Here is a 22,812-nt window from a genome sequence, read left to right as displayed (position 1 = left end):
CCTCCCTTCCACCAACAATAGCAGAGTCCTTGGTTACTACCCCAGAATACACACAAAACCAGCCACTGTTCCAGCCCACGGACCCCAGAAAGCAGGGTCCAGAGGGCTCTGAGCATTTAAGCAGTTACTTCTGGATCTGGGGGAAGCCAGTTACTGTTTTTCTTTAGGAAGGTGGGCAGTTGCTCCAAGAGAAGAGCCACATCTGTACTTGGGGGTGTGGGGACAAGGTCCTGCCACTGGAAAGCCCAGAAAAAACATCCAGGAGGTGATGATGACAGGCATGAAAATCTGGGCAGTCTCTGGAACAAATGCATAAACAATTGAGAACTGAGCTGGTTCTCTACTCCTGCCCCAGAAAGTACAAAACCCACCTGGGTGGGGAAAAACTACAGATCTCCCAAATCATATGCTCTGGGAACTCTCCTGACCAGGTGTCAAGGGGATAATCTAGTCAGTTATGAATTAAGAACCGACTGTCTGATAGAATACAACACAGCCACAAAACATGAGGAAGCAACATGTAACCTGTATGTGCTAACAAACTGCCAGCCAGGTAGGAGGTATTTTTTGGCACCACTATGAAGGGGCAGGCCTGATCCAGGAGCTGGGGCTACAGCTGTGAAAAAGGGTGGTGGGTAGAGCCCTGGGCTTTAAGGAACTCATGCTCAGTGGAGAAATTGACAGCAAACACCACAATAAGCTTACAAACAAGTAAGAAAGATCACTTGAGGCCTGCTACATGCTTCGATGAAAACAAGTGAACACAGGAGGCACCAAACTGTAGTCTACTCCCGATTTTAAGCCCTCGCTGCAGAGTCTCATGTTATTCTTCTATGGCTTTGGGGGCCATGCACCACCATGGTAATTTTTTGTTTAATTTCTGTTCTTCCCACCGGTCTGTAAACGCCATTGCTGTTCATTATTTCCCTAGCACCTAGCACAGCTCTGGCACATGGAGAACATTTAACAAATTACTTGCTGAATGAATGAATGAATGAATGAGACAAAACAAAACACACAGATTCTTGCTCCACAAACCAAACTAAACCTTGAAACATAAAAATATACTAAAATATAAATAACAATTTTAAAATGGCAGGAACATGGGTAATTTTTTATAAAAATGTCTATTTCTCTGATTTTTCAATTTTCCTTTGTTTACCATGAATTATTATGTTGACTAAAATAATACATTTTAGAAATCAAGTTGTAATCATGGACATTATATTGTCATTATTGTGAAAATATTATGAACTACTTTATTCCAAGAGTGAATGGAATAATATAATTCAAAGATAATTCAGGGATGGATTAAGGGTGGTGTCTACTCCACCCTCCCCTACCTAGCTTCTCTTTATAAACAGACCCCTGGTATCCTGAGAGCTCAAGTGATTACTGTCTGTCACACATGTGTACAAATCTCTTAACCCAGCTCAGGAGGCCCTTTATTGTTGGGCTATCTGACCTCCATGGAGACAGGTCCATCTTCTTGTCCCTCCTCCTTCCCTCCCTCCCTCTCACCTGTGTTCTGGCCTCCCTGGCCTGCCCTGTAGTGGCTGGGGCCCTGCCTCTGGGGTTTGGATGGCTTCTTCTGCCAAGACCATGTTCTGTCTGGCTCATGCTCCCCACACTCTCCTCTGGCCAACTGCTCCTGTCTTTCTGGTTTTGGCTTGGACAGGAGGAAGTGTCCACCACAGTTTGGTTCATGAGGAAGCCTTACCCACAAGCCTTCTTCACCATATGCTGGACAATGATAACCAATGCTACCACTGCCACTGACCACACTAACCTAGGGGCTACACTGTGCCATCCCTCCAATTCATACGTTGAAGTCCTAACCCCCATACCTCAGACTGTGACTGTACTTGCAGACAGGGCCTTTAAAGAGGTGATTAAGATTAAATGAGGCCGTGAAGGTGGGCTCTAATCCCAATCTGACTGGTGAATTTATAAGAGGAACTTTGGACATACACAAGAGACAGCAGGGATGTGTAAGCGCAGAGGAAAGGCCACATAAGCACACAGCAAGAAGGCAGCTGTTTGCAAGCCAAGGAGAAAGGTCTCAGGAGAAGCCAAACCTGCCGATGGCTTGATCTTGCACTTCTAGTCTCCAGAACTATGAGACAATACATTTCTGTTGCTTAAGCCACTGGGTCTGTGGTATTTTGTCATGGCAGCCCTGGCAGACTAATACACCTCCCAAGGCTGTTCTCTCTCCATTCCTGGAAGTGTGGATCTGGCACCATCAACCAAACTGGGGAGGGGAGGTGCTGCTGGGACTGGGTTCTGCTATGCTCCTTGGGGAGGAGCATGACAAGAGCTACACACCGAACCTGGGTGCAGGGGGTGGGGGCAGGGCTGTGCTGGCACATGGCAAGGGCAGGCAAGACCTAGTATGGCTCAGAAGCTGGAGTTGTGGCAATGGACAAGATATTTTCTTCTTTTTTATCAGCGGTAACTGAGTTTTGTCAGTTTGGACTCTATTCAGATTTTGGTATGAGACTAATTATGTGAACTTTCCATTACCTGTTATGCAACAAATAAAGCAATGAAGATCATGCCATGGTTAGGTGAGACCAAGGTATATTTAGCTCACCAAACTACTTCCAGGCAATCTATGTGTCCTGGGGAAATCATTTGACCTCTTCCCACTGTTCTTTTTTTTTTTTTTCTTTTCAGATGCACTGTAGGGAGGTAACCTTCCTTCATGTGGAGTGATTAAGAATTGTTGCCCTTGGAGGAGGTAGGGAAAGGGGAAGAGTAGACATTCTCAATGGGGAACTTTGGCTAAGGCTTCTAAGTGCCCCCTCCCTGCTCCTGACAAAGTCTGCACATAGGGCTACAGGTTCAGCTTCAGGAAACTCCTTCTAGCTCCATTTTAAACCACTGCTTCTGGTTCCACTGTCCAGCTCTATCCTGGACCTCATATAGGGATTTTCCTCTTGGCCTGGCCTCCTGCATGCTAATGGTTTTCTTAGAATGTTCTTTTTGGTCCAAGTTTTTTTTTTCCCCCCTGGATGCTCAGAGCTCCCCTAACTCCGTTTCCTGCCGCAGGCCAAGAGAGCAGTACCCTATGCTCCCGAGGTGATTGGCCAGACCAGCCCTTGGGCCCCAGAACCAGCCACAGGGCCACATTACTATAACCAAACCACAGACTCTCCTTAAGTCTGTCCTTGAACCACACTGATGCACACATTCTCATCCCTGCAAATGGGATCTAGTGCAACCAGAAACAGGCTCTGCACCTTTCAGATGCCAGAGACCTGTGCAAACAGAAAGGACCACTGGCAGTCAGTAAAACCATCAGGCTGACTGGTTCCAATGTGGGAGAAGAGGAGAAAAACTCCTCTTGCCCAACTGAGCAAAGCTGACATCTTTGTTTTCTCAAAGCCATGGGGCCCATTTGCTCTGAGGCTGAGATTCTTATTATGGGCATAGTGCAAATAAATACTTTAGTCATTTTTAGTGATGTATCAAAAAACAGCAAGAAGGTAGACCATGTTTCCACAGGTAGATCCCCAGAAACACTCTAATCCCCACCCAACTGATTTATTTAATTGTTCAAATAGAGGCTCTTATACCAATCAAGATTTGTTATTTGTTTTTAAACTGGCATTGAGATCACAAATAAAAACACCATTTATCTTTTGAACAACGAAAGAACACAGCAGCCACTAGGTGAGCAGACGCTGACATGATCATAATCAACTTATCTTTGCTCACAGGTTGCCTCTGTGGTCACAGGCACCAGTTAATAACCCTTACCTGCTGCCTGGAACTGCTTGCGGTGAACGTGGCTCTTAACTCTGAGTTCCTACCAGTGGTTTCCACTATAAGACACAGCTAGACAACACACTTCCTCTGTCTCATGTTTAAAGACATTCTGGTCTTGAGTCAACCAAGTCTTGTGTTTAAAATCTGCAGAAAACATAGGTTACCCATCAGCTAAATCTCTCCCCTAAAGGAAAGGGGGTGCGGTGGGGAGGTAAAGGGGACTGCCATTTCTTAAGTACTTACTCTTTATTCTAGAGGCAGCAGCCCATAGCCTTGGTGACCAACATGGGGTCAAAGCCACCAGCTGTTCTGAATTTGCTGTTATGGGTGGTTCCTCTCATCACAAACATCTGTGGGGACCATCCTCCCTAAAAAGGACAAGGCTAAAAACTTGGCTCCTGAATCCATGCTGGTGCTCCAAACCCAGCCTCAAGGGGCAAAGGTCATCCAAAGAGCTAGAGGATCATTGCCTGAGACTGTTACCAAACTTTAAAGCAACTGCAGAAATAAAGTAAAATATTAAGAACTGAGTATATGGATGCTCACTATACAATTCTTTCAATGATTCTGTATGTTTATTTTCCTAATAAAGTATCAAAAAAATTTAAAAAATAAATATGCTACACAAAGATAGACACTTTTACCATAAACAGATGAACCTTATTTCCTAAAGCAAGCGCCTTTTCAGATCCTTTCAGTCAAAGGTGGCTGAGATTCATCCCTGTGACAATTAACTCTGATTTCCAGGGTTATAATAGCCATTGTGCACAACTATAGAAGGGAGGGTCAACACGGGCCCACTTCAGAAGGTGGGAGCCATTGAAAGCAGAAAAGCCTAGCGTGATAGCTCCAGCTCTAACCGGCTCCCCCAGTCCCCAACACCCTCCAGCCGCATTAGGCAGATGGCAGGGGAATTAAGCTTGCTACAGGAGACCACAAGGCCAGCAGGGGCAGCAGGGCAGTGAACAGATTAAGCCCTGATCCTCTGCCTCCAAAAAGCCCCTGACCCATTTCTCTGTCAGGAATGGAAACTGCTGTTGTAAGACAAGTTAGAGGGGCAGAGAGGTTCTGGCCAACACAGGCAGTTTCAACAAGCGCTCTATTTTTTTCTGGAGGGGACAGCCAATGGAAACGGGTCTTCAGAGAACACAGGTGCCTTAACAGTGAGCCACGTGGGTAACGTGTCAACCACAAGTGTTTTTTTATTAAAAAAAATAAAATAAAATTCTGCCCTTCCCCGTACACCTCCCAGCCTAGGTTCAACAGAAGGAACTTAGACCAGTGCTGTGCAGCCACATCAGAGACAATGCATAAGACATCCAACAGGTGTTTCCAGAAAAGATCACCTAGGGGCTATCTGGAGACTGCACGCGGGCACAAGGGTCAATGGGTAGTGAAAGAACCCTGTCCCGAGTATGGGCCGGAAAGAACAAGCTGTCCCCTCCTGGGAGGAGGGGAGAGTCCTGGTCTCGCAAAGTCACGCGCTGGGCTGTCCCGGCCTGGCTGAGGCAAACACTAGGCTTCCTAAGGATACAGCGAGCAGGAACTCAGGGGCCTGTGCTCTCCTGTGCTAAAGGATCTAGGCTTGTTCTGAGACCCTACGTGGTGGGCTCCTTTGCGGCCTTTCAGCAGTCCGGGGTCTTGGAACTGGTGTTTGGGGTCTGTCTTTCTAACCGACCAACAGAGGCAGCCAGGGTTTCAGGGCCAGCTTCCGCCGAGGTGCTTCCTAGCCGGCTAGGCAAGGTGGGGGGTTCGGACAGGTTCTGCGGGAGACCCAGGATGGGCGGGGACGGTAAGGGCAACAGGGGACAAGCTGCGCCCTGAGCGAAGTTCTTGGCTCTGGGAAAGAGCAGCCCAGGTGCCCCCAGAGTCTGGCCGGTCTGCTGCGGCACTTACGCGCTTGTGGGTCCACGGCCGGACAGAATCGAAACTTTCCGGGGCCAAGCGGAAAAGTACGGGAGCGTGGTGCCGGCGGCCATGACGCGCACACCCAACCGCCGGCGGGCGCGGACTACGAGTCCCGGCATGCTCCGGGGGGCCCATGCCTACAATTCCCATCGGACCCCGCGGGCAGGTGGGCGCAGACTACGACTCCCGGCATGCTCCGCAGAGCTGAGATTAACAGCTCCCGAGCCCTGTCTCCCTCCCTCATCGCCCGTCCTCTTCCCGGCCAAAGCCCGCCCTAACTTAACCCTTGCAACCCCGGAGGATCTGTCTGGGACCTTGAGAGCAGCACTGTCAATGATGTGGTTAGTTCGAGTTGAATTGTGCATGTACTCTAAGTGTAAAATACACCTGGATTCCAAAGACTTAGTGCAAAAGAAAGAATGTAAAATAGGTCGCTAATATTTTTATATTTACCGTGTGCTGAAATAATATTTTTTATATGCTGGGCTAAATAAAAAAAATCATATATCATTAGGCCTAATATCCCATCTTTGATCCCCGTCACTTCTTGATACAGGGACTTACTTAAAATCAGTGCTCAAACGCTATGTGTTAATTAATGAACTACCTACCACCCCTAACTTAGGGGCTATCCCCAGCCCAACTTCTGTTTGTAAGTGGTGCATTACAAGGCACTCTGAAGCTGACACAATAGAACAAAATGCATTCAATGAACAGTGTCCACTGTGGCCACAATAGAGAAAAGCACGGGGAACTTCAGCTTGTGACTGACTGCATTCCTTATCTCTGCCTGACATCCTTTACTCTGCCCTAGTTCCTCTGTTTAAGCCAGAAACACTCTGCCTCATAGGACTTAGCTAGTGGTATCTAGTCAGGAGCCACGGCCCAACATTACAAATGGAGAAAGTGAGGAGTTCTCTGGGTAGTTAGTTAATTTTTAGGCTGTGAAACCTCATTACCTATCTTTTGTAAATTAGATACAGATAAGACAGTGAGTTAGATGGATGGAATAGTCAGTTTGGGGCTGCGGTTGGGGAGAAAGCGTGTGAGTAAAAGTGATTTCCATTCTTGTTAACAGAAAGGAAAACTGTGAAAGAAAGGGGGAGGGTGAGGATAAGATGACAAAGGGAAAAGAAAAGTCATCAATGTAGTGGTCTAAGAAAAAAATCATTATTCCAATCACAGTCTGAACAGATTTATGTGATATTTAGGATGGGAGAGATTTTAATGTTGGTTATCCGGTCCAATATCGTGGTTTGAAGCTTAGACCCAAAAGGAATTTGAAGGGAAGAGGGAGACAAACCTAATATTTATTGAAGACCTAGCCAAAAAAACCATACGACATTGTATATTAATATAAAACTCACAACCACTCTGTGATGTAGGTACTATTCATTATCCCTACTATAGAGATGAGGAAACTAAAGCTCAGAGAGGTTAAGTAATTGTCCAAGTTCACCCAGTAAGTGGAAGAGAGTGGTAGAGACTAGGGTAGAGATGGGGGCTCCTAAGGCATCTTCTGTCCACCAAACACACTGTCTGGAAGTTAACAAAATCAGTACTATTCAGGTGGTTTAACTTGGATTTCTTTTGTAGATAGAGCTGAGTATTTCAAACTATAATCTTTCGAGCAACATGCAGATACAGCATATTCTTGTGTTCTAATGTGAATACATATTAGGCAAAGAGATCAGGTTCAAAATCACAATAAAATCCTGCATCTCTTTCTCCTTATAGCCTTAACAAGCAGCAGGAGGGGAGACTATTCCTCACAGGAATCTGACCATACCCACAGCCCTGATGAGGGAAGAGGCTCTCTGAGTAATTGTTCTCATTCTTCAAGGACTTCATATGTGCTGGGCACCATGATACATGTGTTCCATACATAGTTTAGTTTTTTCCTTATATCAGTGCTTAATGGGGATACATAATTATCCCCATTAAGCAGATGAGAAAACAGATTTAGAGAGGTTAAGTAATTTGTCCAAGGTCAAAACTTAATAATGGTAGAGACAAAGTTTGAGCCCGGATCTGTCTGATTAGAGTTTAAGCCCTTAACCACTGTGCTGGCAGCTCCTTATGTGGGAGAGCCATGTTCTCTGCTGGGGAACCTCCCATTCTGGCCTCTACTGATCAGGCCACACGTTGGTGATAATGACAGTGGCCTGGGCTGGCAGCTCAGCTCAAAAGAATCAGCCTCTTCTTGATGGTCACTGGTCAATCAGTCTTCTCTTCAGGAAAATTTGAGTCTAAGACTCACAGAGAGAATCAATTGTTTGCAGAATCAACAGCTCCAAGTTGGCTAAACCATCGTCCCCAACAGAACACTGCTTTTCAGGAATGGTCCATGGACAGTGCAGAAGGATCTGTCCTCAGTGTTCCAGAACTTGATTTGAATTCTAACATGTATATTTTCCAGAATTTTTTCTCTATAATTCTACTATTGACTTTTCTCCTCAAGCCCCACCACCCCAACTGAAAACTTTTGAAATTTTAAGGTAAGTTCTTGATGATACAAATTCAGACTTTTTCTCATTTTGAGTTACAATTATAGAAAATAGTATTTCCCACAGAATAGAGTGCTCATTCTTCCTGGCTTACCCAGGATAGCCCTGTTATCTTAGCACGACTATTCATAGCACCTCTTTTCACTCTCAATGGTGTCCCAGTTTGTCAATACATTATATGGTCACTCTCTCCATAAGACAAGTAGTTCCTTGGGATGTTATAGAGTGTTTCATGAAAAACACAGGGCTCTGTGGTCAAATAAGTTTTGAAAACAGGATTGAACAAAGACAAAAAAAAAAGTTCTATACCACAGGACTTTTGGGAACCTCCTAGTGTTTAAAAATGGGCTCCTAGTAGAAGTCCAGGAAACAATTGCAGCTGGTGATTTGTCATTTCACAGTTGTGAGCAATTAATCTATTAAATATCTTATAAAGAATAGGAACTCCAATTCACCTTTGGGAAAAAATGTTTCTTTATTTTGGAAAAACCACTGAAATGGACCTTTTTATGCCCATACTCTGTTTTATACTTAAAAACAAAAACAGAGTTCTGTTTGGTAATGGGAAAGTTGTATTTGGTTGAATTACAGCTATTCATTCATTCATTCATTCATTCAACAAATAGTTTTTAGGCACTTACTACTCCAGGCATTGTTCTAGATCAGGGATTGACAAACTTTTTCTTTTTCTTTTTTTTTTTTTTTTGAGACAGAGTCTCACTGTGTTGCCCAGGCTAGAGTGCCGAGTGCCGTGGCGTCATCCTAGGTCACAACAACCTCAAACTCCTGGGCTCAAGCAATCCTTCTGCCTCAGCCTCTCGAGTAGCTGGGACTACAGGTATGCGCCACCATGCCCGGCTAATTTTTTCTATATATTTTTAGCTGTCCGATCAATTTCTTTCTATCTTTAGTAGAGACGGGGGTCTCGCTCTTGCTCAAGCTGGTCTCGAACTCCTGAGCTCAAACAATCCGCCCGCCTTGGCCTCCCAGAGTGCTAGGATTACAGGCGTGAGCCACCGCGCCTGGCCCGACAAACTTTTTCTGTAAAGGGCTGGATAGTAAATATTTTAAACGTTGTGTATCATATGATTTCAGCTGCAACTGCTTAACTCTGCATTGTGGTGAAAATGCAGCCATAGACAATACATAAATGAGCAGACATAGACGTGTTCTGATAAAACTTTATTTACAAAAACAAGGAGCATGCCAGATTGTGTAGTTTGTTGACCCCTGGCCTAGATGCCTGGCCTTCAGCAATGGACAAAATTGGCAAACATCTCTGTTCTCATGGAACTTACATTCTGGAGGAGGGAGAAAGACAAGAAGCATGATATGATAAAGAAATAATTTAAATGATAAGTTCGAAGGTGACAGGTACTATGGAGGAGAAAGAAAGCAGAGAAAAGGAATTGCAAGGCTGGGACTAGGGGGGAGGGGGGAAGGGAAAGTCTCACTTAGAAGGAGACGTTTTAGCAAACCTAAAGGAGGTATGACAGTTTTAAAACATGTCCACAAAGTCTTTGACACTACTCTCATCCAGAGGTTGCAGGGGAGGGTATCCTATGTCTTCTCCCCTTGAATCCTGACCAACCTTAATGAACTGCTTGTAACCTATAGAATGCGCCAAAAGTGATGCTATGTAACTTCTGAGGCTAGGTTGGAATAGGCAGTGCAGTCTTCACCTGCTTCTCTTGAGATTGTTCTCCGTGGGAGCCAGATGCCGTGTAAGAAGTCTGATTCTCTGAGAACTCCCCACTGGAGAGGACACATCTACAGCCCCATGGAGCTCTCAGACAACTCCATCATCAGCTGCCAGCCACGTGATTCCACCATCTGGGACAACCTGTCCAGTCAAGCCATCAGATGATGGCAGGTTCAGCTGACATCTCATTGCAACTGTGTGAATGACCTTGGGTGAGAACTGCCCTGCTGAGCCCTTCCTGTTTTCCAACTCACAAAATTCATGAGCAAAATAAAATGGTTGTTTTAAGCTTCTAAGTTTCAAGATAATTTGTTAGGCAGAAGTGGTACCTGAAATAGAAATCTGGTACCAAAAGTGGGGTGGAAAGAGTGAACTATGTTAAGTTGTATTTTCCAAAGATAGTCAAAGTAATATTTCCCATCCCATGTGTTCTGCAATGTGACCTTGCCATTCCCCCATCAAAAGGTAGAGTCTAATTCCCCTCACCTTGGGTCTGGGCAGCTGGTGACTGCTTCCACCAACAGACAATGGCAGAAGTGACACTGTGTTAGTTCCAAGGCTGAGTCACAAAAGGTGATGTAGTTGGAGCTCTGGACTTTCATGTAAGAAGTCTGACTCCCCTGAGGCAGTCATGCCATGAGGAAGGCCACAGGGTAAGGTGGATGTGGAGTGAGCCTTGTGGATAGCTAGAAGAAGAATTTTAGGCAGAAAAAACAGCTCTGAATCAAGATGTGTGCCTGGTGTGTTGACTAGCCACAGGAGGCCAGTGAAATAGGAGAAAACTAGACTACAGGGACAAGGGAAGAAGCAAGGAGCGAATTATGAGTGTAGGTGAGCGAGTGTGGTAGTAGAAGAAACGAGGATGAAAAGTGGTTGGATTCAAAGGCATTGCTGAGAGGGTTTGCTCATGAATTGGTCATGAATTCTAAGAGAAAGAAACCAAGGATGACTCCTGGCTCTTTGGCCTTAGCCAGTGGAAGAATGAAGTTAGCAAAAACAGAAATGTAGAAGACTGTAGGAGAAGCAGATGTGGGTTGTACATATGGGGGCAGATCGAGAGATGGGTTTTAGACATGTTAGGTTTTGAATGCCAATTAGACATCCAGGTGGAGGTGTGCAGCAAGCAGGGGCCACATGAGCCTGGCATTCAGGGCAGAGGCTTGAGCTGCTGCAGACGTGAATGTGGGAGTCATCAATATATAGCTGGTTTAAAGCACTGACTCACAGTTAGATCCGATTCCTTTTGAAAATTATTTTTAATTATGGTAAAAAACATATAACATTAAATTTATTGTCTTAACCATTTTTAAGTGTACAGTTCAGTAGTGTTGAGTATATTCATATTGTTGTGCAGCAGATCTCCAGAACTTTTTCCTCTTCCAACACTGATTCCCTTTCCCCTCCAGCCCTTGGGAGCCACCTTTCTGTTTCTATGATTTTGACTACTTTATATACTTCATATGAGTGCAATAGTATAGTATTTGACCTTTTGTGACTGTGGCTTATTTTACTTAGTATGATGACCTTGAGGTTCATCCATATGGTAGCATGTGACAGGATTTCCTTCCTTTTTAAGGCTGCATAATATTTCATTGTCTGTATATACCACATTTTCTTTACCCGTTTATCTGTTGATGGACATCTAAGTTGCTTCTACCTCTAGGCTATTATGAATGATACTGAGATGAACAGTGAAAATAACTCTTTGAAATCCTGCTTTTAATTTTTTTGGTTATATATGCAGAAGTGGAATTGCTGGATCATATGGTAATTCTATTTTTAAGTTTTTGAGAAAATTCTATACTATAATTTTCTATACTGGCTGTACCAGTTTACATTTCCACCAGCAGTGCACAGGATTCCAATTTTTCTACATCCTTGCCAACACTTGTTATTTTCTTTTTTTAAAAATAATTGCCTTACTAATCTCATTGTGATTTTGATTTGCATTTCCCTAATGAAAATTCCTTTGAACATCTTTTCATGTGCTTTGGAGAAATGTTTATTCAAGCGCTTTGCCCATTTTTAAATTGTGTTATTTGCTTTTTTGCTGTTGAGTTGTATATATAAGTTCCTTGTATATTCTGGATATTAACTAGTTATCAGATATATAATTTGCAATTGTTCTCTCCCATTCTGTAGGTTGCCTTTTCATTCTGTTGATTATTTCTTTTGACATGCATAAATTTTTGAGTTTGGTGTAGTCCCATTTGACTACTTTCTATTTTGTCGCCTGCGCTTTTGGTGTCATAACCAAGAAATCATTGTGAAATCCAATGTCCTGAAGATTTTCCCCTATGTTTTTTACTAGAAGTTTAATAGTTTTAGGTCTTATGTTTAGTTCTTAAATCCATTTTGAGTTAATGTTTGTGTATGGGGTAAAGTAAGGGTCCAACTTTATTCTTTTGCATGTGGATATACAGTTTTCCCAAGATCAGTTTTTGAAGCAACTACCTTTCCCCCATTGTGTAGTCTTGGCATCCTTGTTGAAAATCATTTGGCAATATATGCAGGGGTTTATTTCTGGGATCTTTATTCTGTTCCATTGGTCTGTATATTTATCTTTAGCCAGTACCATGTTGTCTTAATTCCTGTTGCTTTGTGGTGTGTTTTAAAATTAGGATTTTGAGGCCTCCAATTCTGTTCTTTTCTTTCAAGATTGTTTTGACTTTTCAGGGTCCCTTGGGATTCCATAAAAATCTCAGATCCCTTTTATATTCTTAAAAATTTTTGAGGACCCCAATGAGCTGTTGTTTGTATGAGTTATATCTATGTTTAAACAAATAAATACATTACAAATTAAGACTGAGATAAGTTTCAATTTTTTTATTAATTTGTGTAAAAATAACGCTAATGAAAAAAAATTAGTGGGAAGAGTAGCATTGCTTTACATCTTAGGAATCTTTTTAGTGTCTTCCTTAAAGAGGATCGCTGGGTTTTCATTTCTTCTGCATTGAGTCTGCTATAATATGTTGCTTTTGTTGAAGTGTGTGAGGAAAATCAGCCTCACAGAGACTCATGTTTGCAAAAGGGAGGACCTTGGACCTTAGAGAGCCCCTGAAAGGGTCTTGGGGACCCCCAGGGGCCTTTAGACCACACTTCGGAAACTGATGGTTTAAAGTCATAAAACTGAATGCAATTTCTAAGGGAGTGAGCAAAGAGAGAGGGGGGAGGAGACCCAAGGACTGAGCCCTGAGCACAGTGATATCAAGAGATCAGGGAGATGGAGGCGAACCAGCAGAGGAAACTGAAGTAGGGGGAAACCCAAGGGAGGGTGGTTTTCAGAAGAAGAGCTGTGTGTGTGTGTGTGTGTGTGTGTGTGTGTGTGTGTGTGTGTGTGTGTGTGTGTTGACAGACAGATCCTTAATGGAACGAGAATTTCCACTGCCAATTGCACGGGGATGGGAAATGAGGCCATGGTGGGGGTAGGCCTTAGATGGAGAAACGTTATCTTCTCTCAGGCCTGCAGTCTAAGGTGTAGACAGCTTGCTGAGGTGGGAGAGGTGAGCCGAGTCCTGCTCTGGGTAGGCAGGCTGGAGTGGGGCAGGGGGTGCCTTATATGGGTCTCTGGCAAGGAGTCTGGGCCTCAGAGCTCTGAGCTTAGCTACTACCAGGTGCCTTCTCTGTATGGCTCTTCCCTTTGGCTAACCCCAAGTGCTTCAGTAAAATGTGAGGAATGAAGAGGACAGGCAGGTTTGTGCTTGGGAGAGACTGGCAATGAGAAAGATGAGTCCCTCTTCATTTATCTTTGTCCTGGTCCCTCCTAGCCAGACTGATGGCAGAGGCAATGGCCTGAGACACGTGGTATAACCTGGAGTTGCAGGTGCAATCTGAAGAAGACCCATTGCCATGGCCTGACAGAGGATCAGCAGTGAAGACTTGAACTCAGCAGCCATGGTCCTGGGCTCACACTGACAGTATCTCTGCGAGAGGCTGAGTCAAGGGCAGCCGCAGGTGGGCTGTCATCACCACTCTCTGGTCAGCACATCGTGGTGTGACCTTGTGAAGTAGCCTTAGGCCGGAGCAGCTGTGGGAGTCTCCACAGTGGAGACAAGGCAGATAGCATTTCTCCACCTGATCTACCCCAGGAACTTTGGTCATGAGCTATGTTAAGGGATTAGTGTTCCAGGAAACAGGCTGGCATGTGCAGATGTAAAACCAGAGGAGCTAGAAGGAATCACCATTGGTATGCTGGTTCATTGGTTCTCACCTGGGAGCATCAGAATCACCTGGGAAGGCACTTAAGCATATAGATGCCCAGGTCCCATCCACACGTACTTAAAAATATATATGCTGGACCCTTACCCTGGTTCAGTAGGCCTGGATGGGGCCCAAGCATTTGTATGTTTAAGTACCTTGCCCAGGTGATTGTGTCATGCATCCCTGGTAAAATCCCTCCGATCTCATCCTGTGGTGTCGTTGAAGAAACTAAGGCCTAGAAATGTTAGTAGACTATGGAAGGAGGCGTGGTCAGAGGCTTGGGCTTGAATTCTGACTGTGTAACTTTGGATGATTTGCTTAACCCCTCCATGCTTCACCTTCCTCATTGATACAAAGGAGGCAATAACAGCAATTTCAAATGATTTTGTGAGCATTAAATGAGCTAAGATAAGCCAAGCACTCTACCGTGGTGCCTGCTATAAAGTTAGTGCTGAATAATTGTTGGCTATGTCATCATATTGTCCCCATCACCATCATCATCAGCAGCATCACCATCGTCATTACCATCATCACCGCCACCACCACCACCATCGTCATCATTATCATCATCAATATTTCCAGAAGTGCCCTCTGCCAGCTAGTGGCAGAGATGGGAATAGAATCTTGGTCTTCAGACTCCTAATTCAGTGACCTTTCCCCTGTTGAAGGCTCTAAATTCTCAAGGCAAACCTAAATATTTCCTTTCCCGATATTGTTTGTGTAACAAAGTCTTTTTTTTTTTTTTGAGTAGAAAAGAAGAAGTTCTCTTATTTCCAAACTGGCTCTTGACACTCAGAATAAAGGATATCAACTCCATCTAAGACACAGGAAGAAACTGAAAACGACTCTTTAGAAAAACTCTTATCTTTGCTACCAAGATACAAACTTTAAGTAAATGGCTGGTAGGAAGGAAATTCTCAACATTACTGTAGCAAATTGAGCCTGCCGCTTTCCAAGTGCATCACTTTGTCTGTCATTGAGTAGTTCTGTTGGCCTGGGCAGGGAGCAGTACTGCTGATGGCACCAGTTTGAGATGGGATCTGATTGTATTGCCTGTCAAAGGCTTCTTCTGAAATGTTTTTGGGTGGGCATGGTGGTGTCACACCTCTGGCCTCCTATCTTGGTGATGTATACTCAACAAGGCTTAGCAGCAGCAAAACCTCAGTCACCTCTTTCACACATGTGGTGACCATTTTTGATTTGGTGGCTGGACTCCTTCCTTGCTAGGGGGGATTCCTCACCACATGAATCTTGGTGGGAGGCAGAGCCCACTTGTACAGGAGCCAAGGAAACCCGACCTGCCATTCCCAGTTCTCTTGGGGCCACAGTGTGGGCATGTGGCCTTGGCTAAAGTCTTCGAGCCTCATGTACCTGCTCTTGGCAGTGGGGCTGGGAGGAAGCTTTCTGGAGCTGTTGTAATCTCTGGCTTTGGGGGTGGTCGTGCCAGTGACTGCCTCTCTTTGTCCTGTTCCTTCTGCTTTCTCATCAGTTTTGTGAGCTTCCCCAAATCTTTTCTATTTCTTTGACTATAAACTGTTCTGTGTTTTATTCTCCTCCCCAATTTCTTATGTATAATTATACATATTTCTTTCTTTCTTTTTTTCTTGTCAGTAAATCATTTTTGATGGAGTTGCAGATATCATGACACTATATCCTGACGCATCTTGGACACAATTTCAATGCAATAATGCTCAATATCTTTTCCATATATTATCTTCTGCCACAGCAACTAGAGGTGATTTTGTTGCTTATAGCTAAGAGTTCTGATGGACACATCCCTTGTTTGGGGAATTGGCAAGATGTGATGGAAAAAGTAGGTTTGGAGACAAAATGAACCTGAGTTGAAAATCCCCAGTCTGGCTCTAACATAAGCAAGTCATTTATCTCTCCAATCCCCCCTTTTCTCATCTGGGTAGAGACAATGCTTTGCAAAGTAGTGAGAATGTGGCATAATGTGTGCAGGGCACATAGTAGGTTCTCAGTAAATATTTATTGAGTGAAAGGTTGAATGAATAAAGATACCGGATCAGTGATTCCCAAACTTGGCTCTATATTAGAATCACCCGAAGGCTTTTAAAAATCCCAAAACCACCAAGTCTTCAGGATGCCTGAAATTCCCAGCAGGAAATGACATCACTCCTTCTGATTGTAGGACTGTGTTTCTGAAAAGTCCTTATTCAGACTCAGGTGCTTTATGATACAGAATAAAAGCCTTCGACTTGGAGACAGAAGACTTGGGTATCAAACCCGGGGAGAGATGGGAACAGAAAACTAAGTCACAGAGCACTCAAGACAGACTTGTCCTTCTGGACAATTTCACCTAAGGCCTGAATTGAGCCCGTTTCCCTACCATGCTGACCCACCCAGGCCTTGTTCCACACTTTATTCCCCAATTCCCAAGTCCTAACCCAGGTCCTCCATAACTAGAGAATTCTGAAAAGCCTTAATACCCTTGGGTGGAAGTGAGGATCCAGAACCGGTGCTGTGGCTGAGTGTTTGCCACGCGGTCTGTGGTTATAGCAGCTGAACCGACTGAGACAGCCAGCCAGAGGTACGTCCATGCACATAATACAGTGAGGCTTTCTGTTTTTATGAAACGATTGCATAGTTATTCATATTTATCTTGGATCAAATGGCTAACAAAACAAGTATGTTTATACACGTGACCTCGTGCACACCCCATAGTGTGGGTGAGGCTGTTATTGGCTTTGCTACAGTTTCATAGATGAGGAAACAGCCTTCCTGAGGCCCAAGGTCACAGTGACAAAGAGCTTGGCTTTGGTGGTTAGATCCGGAGCTCGAACGCCATGAGCCGCCTGAGACAATTTACTCTGGGGATCTTTCTACCAGGCTTTGCATATCTGTGGGCCTCTTTTTCTCATCACAGGTAGGTTTCATAAATGAAAGCTGTCAAGAATTCAATGAAGCTTAATTCCAAAAAAATCAGGTGATGTTTGGGCTGGAGGGCCCTAGAGAAGAGGTTCATGAGAAGCCCACGGGGCAATGTAACATAAGCAAGTGTGGTAAGAGGAAATGGAAGTAGAAAAAAGCCAAAATATGGTCTCCTCTTCACTGACCCAACCAACCGCAAACATTGCCAGGCACTGAGGGAGGTTCTAGAACCTGGGTTTGTGCCCTAGAGGAACTTCCACTCGAGTTGAGGCCATCTGAGGTCTGGGCTGCCCTGAGCTGGGAGACACGCTCTGCTTCAGAGATCAGCAAGGTCCCTCTTTCTGATTCTGTGTGGGGGAGTGTGGAGTATAAATGCTGTGAAGAAGACCACTCGGGATTTTTTATGTTCCAGCAGTGGCAAGAGGGTCTGCATCCCTCTGTCTAGGACAACCCTGTTGGACTGGAAGGAAGGACAGGTCCACAAGAGTCCGGCCGAGGTTGAGCAGTGGTTTCAGTGGGTGGAGGGCGGGAAAATGCGGAAGGTTGTGGTCAGGAATGGACACTGTGGTCCCTGGTGTGCAGTGCTCCAGCTGCTCCTTTGCCGCAGTCTCACCTGCCGTTCCCTCTCTGACTCCGTACCCCTCCATCTTCCCATTCACACCTCTCTTTCTTTATGCCTCTTCCGTGGACTTCTGAGGAGCTAGGCTAGAGCCTGATTAAAAATTGCCCTGGGAGCCAGACTATTAGGGATGCCAAGACATCGCTAGAAACATAAAGAGACGGACGCAATTTATTTAATGTAATGAAATGCTCCCAGGCGGATGGCTGCATGTGCTGAGATAATGCTCAGGTAGGCATCTGGCATGGGTAGGAATGGGATGGGATGGGGAGAGGGTGGAGTGAGCACCGGCCCCCAACCTGCCTTCTAAGGAGGGTGGGTTCAAAGCCCACAGTGTTTTGGTTTGGCCAAGTGGGTGTGTGAGTGGGAGTCCTCTGCCCTTCTGCTCTCTGGGTCAGCCTGCCCTCTGAATAAAAGCAGAACAAAATTTTAGGAATTAGTTTGAAAAGGTGCTGAAAGATTAGCCTGACTTGAGGCCTACAGGCTTAGCTCTAACCCCACAAACTATGTCATTATCTCTTCCTTCTCCTGTTACTTCCATCGGTGGTGAGTGATGGCCCCACTTATTGGTTAGCAGGTCCATGGGAGCCCTATCCCTGCACTGGTGCACTACCCAGCCCTCTCTGGCAGGTGCTACTGGCCTCATTATTAAAACAAGACACTGGCTTTTCCGGAGACAGGCTGAATTCCTCCAGAGCTGGCCACCCAACGACAAATACATCATTGATGTTGCAGCTAGAACTGAGGGGGAAAATGCCTAACAAGCTCTCTAGGCCCTAGCTAAGGGCTGCATTGGTAGTTACTTTATTCAATAAGCATCGAGTGCCTTCTGTGTGCAAAGTCCTGCTCGAGGGACCGTGGAAGACTCTGAACTCCCCATATTCAAAAAGTTGCAGCCAAATGTTTCTAACTGGCATGCATGCCAGCGTCACATAGGGAGATTTTCCAGATCCCACTCCAAAGCCGAATCAGGTTCACAGATTGGGCCCAGGTCTTTGTGGCATGGCAAAGTTTAGAGAGTGGCTTTTATCTATGCCCTTGGGTGTCAAGCTATGGGTTAGTTTGAGAGTCAAGGATGACTCTATGCTTAACTAGAAGGCAAAGGCAAGCATAGCTATTGTCACAGAAGGGGCTAAGCAATGTGCTCGGAGAGTGTAGACTAGGAAAGAAAGATTAATATTCATAGAGGAGCAACCTGGGACAATGAGGGTAAAGTGTGCATGGCTCCCCAAGAAGCATAAATCTGAAGGCTAATGACAGCTGTCATTCTTTGCTCCCACTCAGCCCACAGTGATAGAACACTGGGGCTCAAAACCAGGTTCCTGGGACCAGGTGCAGTGGCTCACGCCTATAATCCTAGCACTTGGAGGCTGAGGTGGGAGGATCGATTGAGGTCAGGAGTTCGAGACCAGCCTGATCAAGAGTGAGACCCCTGTCTCTACTAAAAATAGAAAAAATTAGCTCGGCAACTAAATATAGAAAAAAAAAGTAGCCAAGATGTGGTGGTGCTTGCCTGTAGTCCAAGCTACTTGGGAGGCTGAGGCAGGAGGATCACTTGAACCCAGGAGTTTGAGGTTGCTGTGAGCTAGGCTGACGCCATGGCACTCTAGCTGGGGCAACAGAGTGAGATTCTGTCTCAAAAAAAAAAAAAAAAAAAAAAGACCAGTTCCTGCCCTCAATCTCTTTGCAGTCTGATAGGGCAGGGAGATAAGACATGCCTGTGTGTAACTACAACACAATGTGGAGTATTTGTCACATAACATGACAAATACTATTTTAGAGGGACAAGCATCACAGTGACCCAGAGAGTGCCCTTCTGATTTGTAGATTGGGAAAAGCTTCCTAGAGGAGCTGGGCTTTCAGCTGGGGCTCTAGGAAGGGGAGAAGGATTAATGTTCTAGGCTCAGGTGACAGCATGACAAAGGCTCAGGGGCAGGACACTGGGGAAAAGGGCATCTGGAAGAAGGCCAGAGGTCTTTTGGAGTTGGATCCCAAGCTGCTTGGGGGAGGGGGATTAGAGTGGAATAACAATGGAAAAGTTGGTTGGCATCAGGTTGTAGAGGCCTTGAAAGCCTTGCTAAGGTGTTTGGACTTTATTTGTCAGTGATGAGGGTTTTAAAGCACCCTGGAATCAGGGCAGAGGATGTCCTGGGTGGGGAAAGAGAGGACCAGTGGGGAGATGCTGAGGAAGTGAGACCCTGTTTGAGGGATGAAGCCATGGGCGTGCAATGGCAAGAACAACTCTGAGAGCCAGGGGAGAGGGAGAGTCAGGAGGACCTGGCTGTGGGAGTTGGAAAGAAAATGCAGGGCTCCAAGAAGACTCAAGGTTTGGAGTGTGGGTGACTGGGGCAAAGCCGGCACCATCAAGCAAGCTGGAGGAGGACATTTTAGATGGAAAGTGAGAAATCTTAAGTCATCTCACTACCCACCTGGAAAGGATGAGATGTTGGTAGAGTCTTCAAGCTGGATGACTTTGCCAAGGTAAGTGTTCATCAAAGTATGTGGGCCTTCAGGCCTGGACTGTTGGCACCTGGGGCATATAGCAACAGTGTCTCATTCATCTTTGTATCCTCTGAATAAACACTTAGTGCAAAAGGTAGCACTTATTATACTCACTCAGTAAAATATTTTTGGGCTAAATAATTTTTTTATTTTTAAGGAAGAAAGTCTTTATCAACATAGGCTAAATATTTAAGGGCCAGTTCATGTGCCAGGAACGAGAACTAGGATACAGAACATACCTCCATTCCAGTTGTGGGTTTTTAGAATTCAGATTTCATCATGACTGAGCTTATTTGAGGGTGCGGTTACTCTTTGTCCTGCCAACAGCCTCATCCAGCAGTCACTGGGGAATAAAGAGCCTGCCCCCTCCAAAGTGAGCAAATCACCTGGGACAACCCAACAGTCAGGGAAGGGAGACATTGTCTTGCCAGCAACCTACATCACACAGTTATCACACACATTGAGCTTCAGGCCCTTTTGAATCTCAAAGGATGCTCCTTTTCCAGAATCTTTTCACGTTTTAGGACCTTCTGAACCAAGCACTGTTAAATCCACGTCTAAATGAATAAATGATGAACTCAGAGTCCAAGAAATGTTTTTCTAGATGGCAATATAAAATTCCCAGGTGGTGGCTGCTAGGATAGTGAAGTGTCCCATGAGGCCCACACAGAATGCACCCTCTCTTGGGGCTAGGATTGGGGCGGAGGGGTGTCTTGTTCATTGCTGCATCCCTGTTGTGCCTTGCACAGGGTAGGTGCTCAGTGAATTTTGCTGAATGAACACACCCAACTATGGACATTAGTTTCAGGCAGGATAATGAAACTTTCAACCAAGCAGAAAAATTTGGATTTCTTGCATATCTATAGAAAATATCTCTCCTGATTATATAGATTCTGATCATACTGAATTATGGATCCTACCTGCTATGGATCCTACCTGCTATGATAGCAATCCATGTTAATCGGCTGATTAAAAAGATGAAAACTTAAACACATGCTGACATTAAGCAAAACTGGTGTTCACAAAACATTTAAGTACAAAGTAAATCTGTGCATCTTTTAGTAATTATTCTTAAGTACAAAATTTGACATAAAAGTATTCTTATGGAACTTCAAAAAACAAACAAACAAACAAACAAAAACTCCCAGGTGGAAAGCCCCTTTTCCGCAGAGGAGGGGGCACGCGGGCCCACTGGTGTGCTGAATTTCTTTCGCCCCGCGCCTGCAGCGGAAGGTGGCGTCCCCACCGTTGCGTAGCGTCCCCCGAAATGCTCCTTCCTGGTCGGTCGCTCCTTGCTCCCCGCCGGCCCGTCCCCCCGCGCCCCCCCACCACACCGCTCTCAGTAGAAGGAGGCGCCGTCATAGGCAGAGGCGCCGGGGGAGGGGGGGAACAGCGGGGGCGCCTGCGGCCCGCGGCCCCAGAGCTGCCGGAGCAGACTTTTGAGGTGCGCGCGGAACTTGACCCCGACGAAGACGTAGAGCACCGGGTTGAAGCAGCAGTGGGAGAAGGCGAGGTTGCGGCAGATGTGCACGGCGTACTCCAGCTGCCGGCTGGCCTCGCAGGTCTGGAGGACCCCGAGGTGCGGCAGCGTCTTCAGGAACAGGATGAGGTTGTAGGGCGCCCAGCTGAGGAAGTACGCCGCCACGATGGTGAAGATGAGCCTGACCGTGCGGTGGCGCCGCCTGGAGCGCGAGCGGAACAGGGTCCTGAGAATCTCCACGTAGCAGAACAGGATGACCGCCACCGACAGCAGGAAGAAGACGTTGTGCTGGTAGACCGAGGCCAGGAACCACGCGCGTCCGGAATAATCACAGCCCCAGGGATGTACCTGGTGGGAGATGGCGTCGGGGATGGAGAACAGGATGCTGGCTGACCACACGGCTGTGGTCGCCAGCACGCGGCAGCGGAGGGTGTGCACGCGCAGGGTGGACAGGGGGCTCACCACAGACAGGTAGCGGTGGATGGTCATGATGGTCAGGAAGAAGATGCTGCTGTAGAGGCTGATGCAGAAGATCATATTGAGGAGCTTGCAGAGGAAGTCCCCCAGCACCCAGCCCCAATGATACGCCGAGATCCACACAGGCAACAAGCAGGAGAACACCAGGTCTGAGAGGCACAGGTTGAGGATGAAGACGTTGGTGAGGGACTCCAGGCTCTCATACTTCACCAGGACCCACAGCACCAGGCCGTTGCCCACCAGGCTCAGGAGGAACACCAGGCAGTACAGGATGGTGGTGGTGATGGTGGCAAAGACGAAGGTTGTGTTGTCACACAGAAGGCTCTGAAGATCATAGTCAATAGAGGTGGTGGATTCTGAGATGCCTGAATATTCCATCCCGACCAGACGGCAGGGCCCCTGAGAGCCTCTGAAATGAGAGAGACACGGAGTGTAAAGCCCTGTGGTTAGACTAGAGATCATTAGGACCCATATTACGAAAAAAAGTATTGTCTGTGTTTGTAATGAGATTAGAAACTTAGAAACTTGTGCCAGAAGATAAAGTCCAAAAGCATATTATGTGGCGTGGCTAACATTTCTTTTTCCATATCAAGACTTTCTTAATGAAGGCAGCAGTGAATTGATTGACACTCTGTCATGAGCCTCCTTTCTCCTTGCAGACTGGCACTTGAGTAGCACTAAGCTGAACCAGTCTCCCAGTAGCTGTAGGGGAAAAAGCCATGGGACTGGATTCAAAGACCTGAGAACAAAT

The 22,812-nt window shown here is 45.7% G+C and overlaps 2 protein-coding genes across 3 annotated transcripts in view; both read right to left on the bottom strand.

Moving 5' to 3' along the window:
* FYCO1 (FYVE and coiled-coil domain containing 1) overlaps window positions 1-5,764 on the bottom strand; it is a 77,826-nt gene extending 72,062 nt beyond the window's left edge. Inside the window, exons 1-2 of one of the 2 annotated variants that reach the window (XM_012638002.1) lie at window positions 5,671-5,741; window positions 3,766-3,918 (exon numbers count right to left, since the gene is read on the bottom strand). The gene's annotated coding sequence lies outside the window, so the exon portion shown is untranslated. Of the gene's footprint in view, window positions 1-3,765; window positions 3,919-5,670 lie in introns of both variants that reach the window. The other variant, XM_012637993.1, reaches the window with a different exon arrangement.
* A 15,678-nt stretch (window positions 5,765-21,442) lies between these two features.
* On the bottom strand, window positions 21,443-22,481 carry XCR1 (chemokine (C motif) receptor 1). The gene has a single exon (XM_012653366.1). The coding sequence runs from the start codon at window positions 22,437-22,439 to the stop codon at window positions 21,444-21,446; it is 996 nt and encodes a 331-aa protein (XP_012508820.1). The 5' UTR covers window positions 22,440-22,481; the 3' UTR covers window position 21,443.
* Between the last annotated feature and the right edge of the window lie 331 nt (window positions 22,482-22,812).

This window comes from Propithecus coquereli, unplaced genomic scaffold, assembly GCF_000956105.1.
Source record: "Propithecus coquereli isolate 6110/MARCELLA unplaced genomic scaffold, Pcoq_1.0 Scaffold1, whole genome shotgun sequence".
NCBI classification, from domain to species: domain Eukaryota; kingdom Metazoa; phylum Chordata; class Mammalia; order Primates; family Indriidae; genus Propithecus; species Propithecus coquereli.
This window is presented reverse-complemented; position numbering and strand designations above follow the sequence as displayed.

Excerpts from the sequence above, each read along its gene's own strand:
- XCR1 (XM_012653366.1), bottom strand. The coding sequence starts at position 22,439 with ATGGAATATTCAGGCATCTCAGAATCCACCACCTCTATTGACTATGAT.